At 32.0% G+C, this 10,158-nt stretch overlaps 1 protein-coding gene across 1 annotated transcript; it reads right to left on the reverse strand.

Moving 5' to 3' along the window:
* Nucleotides 1–953: 953 nt before the first annotated feature.
* On the reverse strand, nucleotides 954–9,088 carry LOC101896792 (N-acetylglucosamine-6-phosphate deacetylase). Its single transcript, XM_005191492.4, has 5 exons — nucleotides 8,792–9,088; nucleotides 2,172–2,437; nucleotides 1,863–2,081; nucleotides 1,391–1,712; nucleotides 954–1,323 (listed from the first exon to the last, which is right to left on the reverse strand). Exons 1-5 carry the CDS (start codon nucleotides 9,000–9,002, stop codon nucleotides 1,100–1,102), a joined length of 1,242 nt encoding a protein of 413 aa, XP_005191549.1. The 5' UTR covers nucleotides 9,003–9,088; the 3' UTR covers nucleotides 954–1,099.
* Between the last annotated feature and the right edge of the window lie 1,070 nt (nucleotides 9,089–10,158).

Here is a 10,158-nt window from a genome sequence, read left to right on the forward strand (position 1 = left end):
AATTATCTGAAAATCCACACAAGGAGTTCCTGGTGAGTACTTTACCCCCAGACATAGATTTGACTATATAGGTCCACAATAGCGTATATACCCCCATACATCGGCACCTTCCGATATTAGGTATTTTAAAGATTTTAACAGAATTTTCAATGGATTTTATGTTTTTGAATATTTTCTAATTCGTTCCAAATGGTGGAGGGTATTCAAAGTTCGGCCCGGTCGAACTTACTGCTTCTTTACTTGTTTTTTGTTTCGCATTTGAATATTTTAATGACTTATGACAAAAGTTACCTATGCAGGTCCATGTCGTCGTGTTGACCCTAATATAAAAGCTACATTCGGTACTTCTAAGATTTGAACAGAATTTTTAACGGATTTTATTGTTTTTCAAAATTGCGTTCGTTCGTTCCAAATGGTGAAGGGTATTCCCAGTTCGGTCCGGCCGAACTTACTACTTTTTTACTTGTTTTCTTTAGTAAAGTTATATTACAGAAAATGCAGAGCTGGATATCATTATTTGAAATGGGGCTACCTTGCTCTCATTTCTTATACTTCCACTAATGTAGCCACGTCTTATACAGGTGAGCATAACTTGAAATCCATAATATTAGCATGGGTTGCTAATTTTTTTCTTATTTCAAAGCAGTTACGCTCGATAACATTCTTATGTTTTTAAAAAGTAATGTTTATTTATTAGTTGTTATCTGGGTATCATTGTGATGATAATGATCAAGACCACATTTTCCCATGACACATTTTTATGGGAGAAAGCATCGAATTGCATCTAAAGGAAAATTTACCCAATACACTTTTGAGTTTTAAGAGTTTAACTTAACGATCTGCTTCACAATAATTTTGTTGACATCACAAAACTTTTTCTGACAAAAATCTTGCAAAAAGGACACAAAAAAAGCAAATAGCGTACATATTGACTATAATTTAAACAAGCTGCATAGCAATATAAAAACAACACACATTTATTATAAAATTTGTTTATAAAATAAGTGTATACACAAAATATATATAGGTATAAAAACAATTAACAATAGGTAGATTGTAAAATGTCCGAAACATTTTTGGGGAAATTAGATACTAACGATCAATTCTGTACAGAGTCATTACAAGAAAAGGTTTTCTTTGTGACTTCATTATTGCAATAAACACATTTGCCATCAATCCACGTTGACAATACATTCAAATCATCATCCAACATTATGAAATCAGCATCTGAATCAAAATCTAAAGTTCCCTTAGACTTTTCAATTTTTAAGCATTTGGCTGGATGCAGTGTGGCAGCTTCGATTGCATATACAGTTGAACAATCTGAAAAACAAAAACAACACAGTTTACTAGTATATTTAGTGTAATATGTTAATTTGGATGGACTTACTTGTTGCTTTCCTAAAGATGCGCACACATTCATCTAGGGGGGCGATACTACCGCAAAGCGTATTTGTACCGGCAACAAATGCCATGGAATCTTTTACCTCAAGTTTGAACTGTCCAATATGATGAATACCTTCTTCCAATCCTAGGGCAGATATGGCATCCGTAACCAAACACAAACCTTGGGGGTGTGTTCGATGAGCAATTCGCAAAGCAGTGGGATGGGTGTGAACGCCGTCGGATATAATTCCAAAATATACCGTCTGGCCCTTAGGTATGTCATCGGAAGCTAAAAGGCCCACTAAACCGGGATCCCGGTGATGAAACTAATATTAAACATTTTAATTATTTTTTTACAGTCAACCCAACTGGCATATCTAAAACGAAGACAAGACGGGTTTTTTGTTAAAAAAATGAGATAGCATTCTTTCGGCTTCACGTCTTGTTTTCGCTTTAAAGTTAAAATGGAAAATTACACTCGACATGGCATTGAATAGATGTGTTATTAACGTTGCACCATTTTGTACAGCTGCTTCGCCATGTTTTAAGCTAGCCATTGAATGACCCACAGCAACCGTTATGCCTTGTTCCGTAAGTTGTTTGATAACATTTTCCGATGATTCTAGTTCTGGGGCGAGAGTTATAATTTTAACATTCTTTAGTGACCCATAGACATCCATTAGGCCTTGAAAACCCTTAAAATAAAACAAATTACCTGATTATTACAAAGATAAATGTAATTTTTATAAGTATGTGGAGGATATGGGTATAGTTTTAAACGTTACATTCTCCAAAGATTTTATGCACTCTTCTGGATGAGCCCCTTTCTTTTTTATGTTTATGAAAGGTCCTTCTAAGTGAACACCCAAGACACCAGCGCCGTTTGTAGTTTCTGGAATGCGTGGCAAAACTTTATGATATGTCTCCATTGGAGACGTTACTATCGTTGGACAGAATGAGGTTACGCCGGTTTTTATTAAACCGCAAGCCACTTTGTTGATACCTTCTTCGACCGTATCAGTGTCATACGAAAAGTCGACACCAAAACCACCTATAATGCGAAAGAGTTTTTATAAAATATTAAATGTGATTGTAAATGACAAATGTATTATCAGACATTTTTAAATATCAAGCAACATATTCAACACGAACATGAAATAGGAAAAACACACGCTTTCAGCTTAATACAGGAATACATATCACATTATTCTTTAACTAATAATCAATAAGCATTAAAGTAATACCGTACCGAATGCCTGACGAATGACTTTAATGTTTTCATCGAAATACGTCGAACATACAATTTTTCAAAGTTGAATTTGTTCAAAACTTATTTTTGCGTTTTGCAGGCTAAAGTTGGGAATAGATAAGACGCTTTTTGACTGGCTTAAGTCATCGGCTGGCTTCTCCGTAGAGGAACAAAGGAATTTTAGGTCGACTTAGTTCGATTTTGTCCCTACGCTCCTTTGTTCTTTCCCGAACAAGCCAGTTTTACGTATTCTAGCGTTTTATGTATTCTCATCTTTAAGGTGATCTGCTCCTTAAAAGCCGTAAAGTAAAAAAATATATATTATGGACCAAAATTAAATTAAACGACCTTTAAACCAGTAAAAAAACCTTTATCAGCCATTCAAAAGTTGAATATTAAGAATTGGAAATTGTCATTGTCGATCATATATGTTCTCAGGACGCCATACATAGTTGAGAGGCTGTGTAGATTTTGTATGATATGTTTCAATAAATGTGGGCCTTTTTTCTTTACGGAACATATTTTTGAAGATACCCAAACATAGCAGAATTAAAAGGTAACCGCGTTTATACTTTATTTTTATAAATTAAACCATTGACAAAATCTTACTGTGGAAATATATATTCATAAATCCATTGCACGTGCACAAATCCGAGTGAGAAATTTTGACAGGGTGATTTAAGAAAATTTAGACGTGTACATCCTTATTTAAAATAATTCTACCATGATATATCATGGATACATGAACTTGTCCATTGACAATTTATTTTCTATAACAACAATGCTCTGGGATAATCAAATGCTTAAGTCTTAGCAGATGTAATATAATAATAAGTATTAAAAGAAACTTAAAATACAATACTTTTTAAACTATAATCCTATTAAAATACGCTTAAAACTACTGTCTTATTTCTCGACCTTATATGGACAAAGGTATGAGCTGAAGCTCCTATTCAAAATTTGTGATTTGAAATTCAAAAAAAGCCAATCACCAAAGTGTAAAAAGTACTAACTTCATTGTCAAATTATCAAATGTAGTCTTCTTATCCGACATTATATAAACTTTGAGCCAAAGCAAGGAAAATTTACAAGGTAGTATTGTCGGGCCAGCTGTCTCTTAACAATATTTGACTAAGTTTAAGTTTCAACAACACAAAAATTGAAAACAAGACGCATTTTCAAATCTTAAAGAAATGGGTATAGGAAATAGATGCAGTGATATTTTCTAAAGGAGATCGTACCGTAAATACGTAACTTGTTTACTTACTTCACTGAGAAACAGATCAATTTTCTTCTTTTATCCAGATGAAATATTGCACAAATAAATTGTTTGACCCAAGGATGAACTCTATTGAAATTAGAGGTAATCGGTTAAAATTAAGATATAGCTCCCATATATTCATTCATCCAAATAGTATAAAATTTTGCTCATACGACCAAATAAGCCTGAAAATAAAAGCTAGCTCCCATATATATTGTTCATCCAATTTGTTATTTTTGCACTCCGTAGCCGTAATATGCAGTCTGCAACAACGATATTTGGGGAAATATATCAAATACAACTCAAAAATACATTTGCTAAATTGTATCGATATATATATATATATATATATATATATATATATATATATATATATATATATATATATATATATATATATATATATATATATATATATATATATATATATATATATATATATATATATATATATATATATATATATATATATATATATATATATATATATATATATATATATATATATATATATATATATATATATATACTACATGGCTCGGTCCGCGTTGCCGGCCCCTTATTTTTGTCTATTATGCATATTTGTCAAAGCATAATTATTCACAGATATGGCTGATATAAGTGTTCACGTACTTGTCGATTAAAAGTGTTATAAAATACCTGGACCCATATTTAAACCGTGGGCTTCAATATTTACACCGTGGGCTTCAAATGTGTGGATGTGCTATACAATTCTATTAAAAAGTATATATCAATCTTATCCCCATGTAAGGGATCAAATTAATTTTTAGTATGGTAAAATTCGTAGCAAAATTTTCCAGTCAAATGAGCAGTAATTTGGAATTTACTGTATTTTGTACACCTCATAATTGAGGGCTGAATGAGTTAAGAATAGCCAAAGTTAATTACTTTTTTAAACCCATTAGCACCTCAGATTGTGCATTAGAGTCCTCATAAATCCTCCTAATCATGTCGGTCTGTTTGTCCGCCAAAAGGTGGACTTGAGGGGGTAATATAACATGGAGAAAATTCTAAAATTTGTAGATATGTTGAAATTTTTGTGTAAGATTTTTCACCCCCAAATAAACATTTTTAGCCAAGCCTTTTCAAATATGGTAAAATCAGGAGGTATCTTTATATGGGCACTACTCCAAAACATCGACCTACATTGAAAATTTTCTTCTACCCCTTATAATCCAATATGACAAATAGAGGCCAAATCAAAAATATAGCAGAACAACATAGCATGTCATAGCATTTCGCGTGATTTAAATAAGTAAAAATAGTTTTATCCACCTCATAATTGAGGGCAGAATGATTTTGGAATAGTCAAATTGTAAGTTGGAGACCCCATAAAGTCCATATTTTTCATCATAGTATAATTCAATGACGATTCAACATATATACGGTCCCGTGCTACTTTCTTATGTTTGTAATTTGTTCATGTTTTCACAATTTATTTCATATAGATGTACCTCCCAAATCTACATTCCCAACCAATATTCTCTTGGGGTTACAAATTCAATAGAATACAAAATTTTCTTTTCTGACCACACATTAGATGTGAAAGTGGACTTGGGGATACTCCAATGTGGAACTTTACTTTAATAAATACCTGTGGCAATTTTCTGTATGATGGTTCCCTACCCCAGGGTAGCATAAATTTTTTAGCCCAATCAATTGATGAATGTGGTCAAGACCAATATGGGCCCTACTCTGAAAATTTCATATTTTATGCGAAGAGGTTCTCTACCCCCTTAGAAATAAAAATGCCAAATAAGAGCCAAAAATGAAAAAAGTGGCCAAAACCCCATATAAATATGAAATCGGGTTGTACCCTTATCCGTGAGTTATGATCGATATCAAGACCTGCAAAAGCGATTTAAGGTATCTTGAATGATTGGGATAAATTTCTAGAAGGATATAAATCCTTTTCTTACTAAAAGTCCCATTCGCTCTACTATTTTGCACCCTTTAAATTTGTTATTTTACTGATTGTGCTCCCAAAGAATTTTGCATTTTGAGCTCTCATTGGACGGATTATTGTCACATGAAAGTCCACGCTTTGAAATGAGCCTCATTAGGCTTTTTCGGTCATTTTTCTTTTGTTTAAATGTGTTCGCAAGGGTAGATGTCCGTTAACATCCTATTTCGCACTTATTTCATTTTTTTGGTGAAAAATTGTATGATAATACAAATTGAAAAAAATTGACAAAAGAAGGATAACAAATTGAAAAAATCTTCAACTTTTTGCTGATTTTATACAGCAAATGTTTAAAGATCCTTACAAAGTTTGTCAATAGAATGTACTATTATTTTAAAATTCGATTCCATTGATTTTTTTTTCGATTCTTTCCCGATTTGAGAATTTTTGCAATAACATCTCTTTTCGTGATTTTTTAGCGATTTTGAAAAAGTAATTATCTTTTCACTTTGGTGTGACCGCGTTAAATTATTTCGATATTATCTATTCCGTTCCGCCACCACATAATTCGGAACTACACTTCCATGTAACCCGCCATCAATTTCAGTTCTCAAGAAATCAAGTCAATTAAATAAATTGGTATGAATATTCGAATTCAAAAATAAAATATAAAAAAAAAGACTACAAATGTACATTAGAAAAAAGTAATACAAAATGGAAAAAAATCATGCAAAACAAAACATTACTATTGTACATTTCAAAAGTCAAAATGAAAATGTTAATATATCACATTTTTACGTGATTTTTTTTGTATATTATCCTTTTCGGAGAGGAGACAATTCCGAATTTGTGTGAATCGTTAAAATCAGTCCAGCGGTTCTTAAGTTATAACCGTAGTAATACCTTTGCAGAATTTTCTTCGTTCCAGATCATGTATACATTTTGAATTGATGTGTTTCAAAATGCAAATATGTTGTTATTATTTACCATTTGATTCAAATTTTAAGTTAAATCAAGGCCTATATAAGGTCGGCCAGGAAGACCATTTGACAACCAAGTTTTCGGTCAAAATATAATTTGTATTCGCCCAATTCGCCCTTTAAATGCACAAACAAATTTGTAACTTTCATGTCAACAAGATTTATAAAGATTTTGAAAGTAAATCAAAATAAATAATATCTGAAAAGAAGAAATTGTGCGGGTTTTACTTAAAAATGAGAAATTGCAAAATATGCTGAAAGAAAGACGTTCCAGGAAGGGATACTTTTTTCGGTTCATCACTTCGTGAAATCTGGTAAAAGATTTAGACTGCTATTTATAGCTTTACCACAAATGGAACTATACTTGAATATATTGATGAAGAACTTAGTTAAGGTCCACTCCTTCCGGTACCTACCCCACAAAAGATAAAATTTCAAAGAAAAGATTTTCTTAATACAAGAAAATTGGATCATCAAACTCTGTAGATCCCAATAATAGTACCGGTGCTAGGCCAGGTGCGAAAATGGACGATATCGGCCTTCTCTATCAAGAACCTCAACCACATAGTGGCACAATTTTCAATATTTATCTTTAAATTTTACATTGAACTTAATAAAAATAGCTGTATTTTTTACCAATTCGCTTCTTCTCGTTCTATGAAAATGTGAAATGAAAACTTTTATAAAGGAAGAAATTGTCAAATGAATAAAAAATTATAAACACTGTGCTTTTTCAATTCGAAACTAATTGTCATTATGGTTTTTTTAGTTTCTATAACAACTATGTTTTTCTGTTATAATATAAAGATGTGAATAAATAAGCAGCTCAGCATCGTATTAATGTAAAATTGTAAGAAAAACCCCCGAGAGGATTCGAGCGCGGGTCTGGCATCCCTTCATGATAAGTCACAAAATATGCGAAGACTTATTTATATAAATTTATTAACGAAAAACAATAGAAATCAGTTTATTAAAACACTAACGTTACATATACTATCAAATACAACATACAATTATAAAACTTTAAAAATGCTGCATGTACCCAACGTGTTTTTGCCGCATTAAATTGAAAGAGGGAAACAATTGTAAATTATTAGTACCTAAATTGTTTGCACAAATACATATGAATAAATACAAATCAATTGTACAAATCACTTATTTTTATTCCTCAAGTTTCCACAATGGTCAATTGAAATCTTGGCCCACATTAGAAGCATCGACATCTTTTGTTTTGATAAGATAATCATGTTTTAAAAATATTTATAGAGCAAGCACTTACAATAGCAGATTGCAAGTATAATTGATAATTCGCCAGCGAGCGTATTTCTAAGCGGTGGAGTTGCTTCTCAATGGTAGTCATGTAAAGGTCTAAGCTACAAGACTGTAAGCACTGAATGTGTATGTAAAAACAGTAAGGATTCGGATTTATAGTTGAATCAACAGTTATTTGATTATTTTTAAATATCTGAATCTACGATATGGTTTTTTGATGTAGTGGGAACCACTTCTATAAGCTCTACATATGAAACAATTTTGCTCAAACCTGATAAAACAAAAAAGTCGCAGTAGTAATGAAACTACGTTTTGGTCTGTTCCAGAACTGTTTTTACTACGATTTTCCCTTTATGATATCGACAAAAATTGCAAAACTAGAAGATTCTTGCAGGTTCCGGAACAATATATTATAGGCCATATTAGATAAATATTTCGGGGATTTGAAAACAAAGTACAATATTCAAAACAGACTTTTTATTATTCCAGAGTTATTGCCTAAAATGGGATTGTGTATATCCGAAAATTAAATATGGGTAAGGATTTGAAAATCTAGAATAAGTTATTCAAATCAAATTGTGGGTTATCGTGTTAAGAGTTCCATTGCTGGAATTGGCGACAGCATTTTCCATTCAAATTCGTTGAGTAAACCAAATAAAGATAACAATGCTTAATGAACGCACAAAACAACAACAACTACAATGTATTCATTAACGTACCATTGATTTGGAGGTCAATGTACCCCGCTGCAATTATGGCATTATTGCAATCGAATCGCTTGTGGGCCAGATTCTTTTCATCAAAAAACACGGGCTCTGGATTGATGATACGTCCATTCCGTATCCATAAATCATCTTTGACTAACTGATGGTTGCGGACCAATCTACAGTTGGTGAATTGAACCAAAACATTTTCCCTCGACGCCGACATTGTTAAGAATCAAAATAAACAAATTAAAATTAAAAGAAAGCGCGAGAGCAAACAACACAACCGACCACCTTAACAAAAATATGAAAACTACCTCCCTTTAAAAAAAAAATCACAGACACACACACCAAAAGTGAACCATAAATAAACAACAGATGCTTTTGACATTAAACAATGTGGTTACTTCAAACAAGTAATCAGTCGTATCTCGGCTTATAATTGGTATTGTACACACCATCGAACACGTCAATATTTATTGTATATTTTTATTGCACTGGATTTGAACGATATTGGATTTCAGCTGCCAATTCATTTCATTCTAAAAAACATCGTTGTGAGTCAATGGATTTAATTTGTGGAGAAACCACAAAATTCAATTAAAGTTTTTTGGGTTTTCCCCAATAAATTCATTCTGTGAAAAAATATTAAAAATAAAACCAATTGTTGCATATTTTAAAGTTCTATTTCACATAATAAGACTCCAGTACAGAGTTGCATTTTCCTAGTTCACGTGAAGTTGAGCAACCTCTCTTATTGAGCCATGGTTGAGGGTCATGGCAGAAGAATACAGGTAGATGCATCAACGCTTGGGAGCATTGCTATGTAAAAAAATTGTTTAATGTTTCTTCGAATGACGTCGTATTCGGAGGTTGTTATATATAACTCATGTTTTTCAACAATTTTTACAAATTTACATAATTTTTCATTCAACATTTTCAATTCCAAAATTTGTTTGACAGTTCATTGTCTCAACAGCTGTGTCGATGCGTCTACCTATATTCTTCTACCATGGTTGAGGCTAGTGAATAATCTCGATTTCATGGTAGAAAAATATAGGTAGACGCGTCGACGCAGCTGCTGGGACAATGAACTGTCAAACCAATTTTGGAATTGAAAATGTTGAATGAAAAATTATTTAAATTTGTAAAAATTGTTGAAAAACGCAAATTATAATAGATTCCAAGTGACGTAGTATAAAAAAACATATAAAAATCTACTTATATTTGAAAAAAAAAACATTTACATTTTTTTGACATATCAATGCTCCCAAGCGTTGATGCATCTACCTGTATTCTTCTGCCATGCTCGATTTCATATATCAATTCCATAGCGTATACGTTACGTAAATCGCAAATACTCATAAATCCAGTGGATATCA

The sequence above is a fragment of the Musca domestica genome, unplaced genomic scaffold (assembly GCF_030504385.1).
Source record: "Musca domestica strain aabys unplaced genomic scaffold, Musca_domestica.polishedcontigs.V.1.1 22, whole genome shotgun sequence".
Lineage (NCBI taxonomy): Eukaryota > Metazoa > Arthropoda > Insecta > Diptera > Muscidae > Musca > Musca domestica.

What these genes read in the sequence shown, in the direction of transcription:
- LOC101896792 (XM_005191492.4), bottom strand. Translation starts at nt 9,002, where the DNA reads ATGTCGGCGTCGAGGGAAAATGTTTTGGTTCAATTCACCAACTGTAGA. An exon ending in CATTGACCTCCAAATCAATG is followed by an intron (nt 2,438 to 8,791) that starts GTACGTTAATGA and finishes TTCGCATTATAG; the next exon opens with GTGGTTTTGGTGTCGACTTT. An exon ending in GCATAAAATCTTTGGAGAAT is followed by an intron (nt 2,082 to 2,171) that starts GTAACGTTTAAA and finishes TTTTATTTTAAG; the next exon opens with GGTTTTCAAGGCCTAATGGA.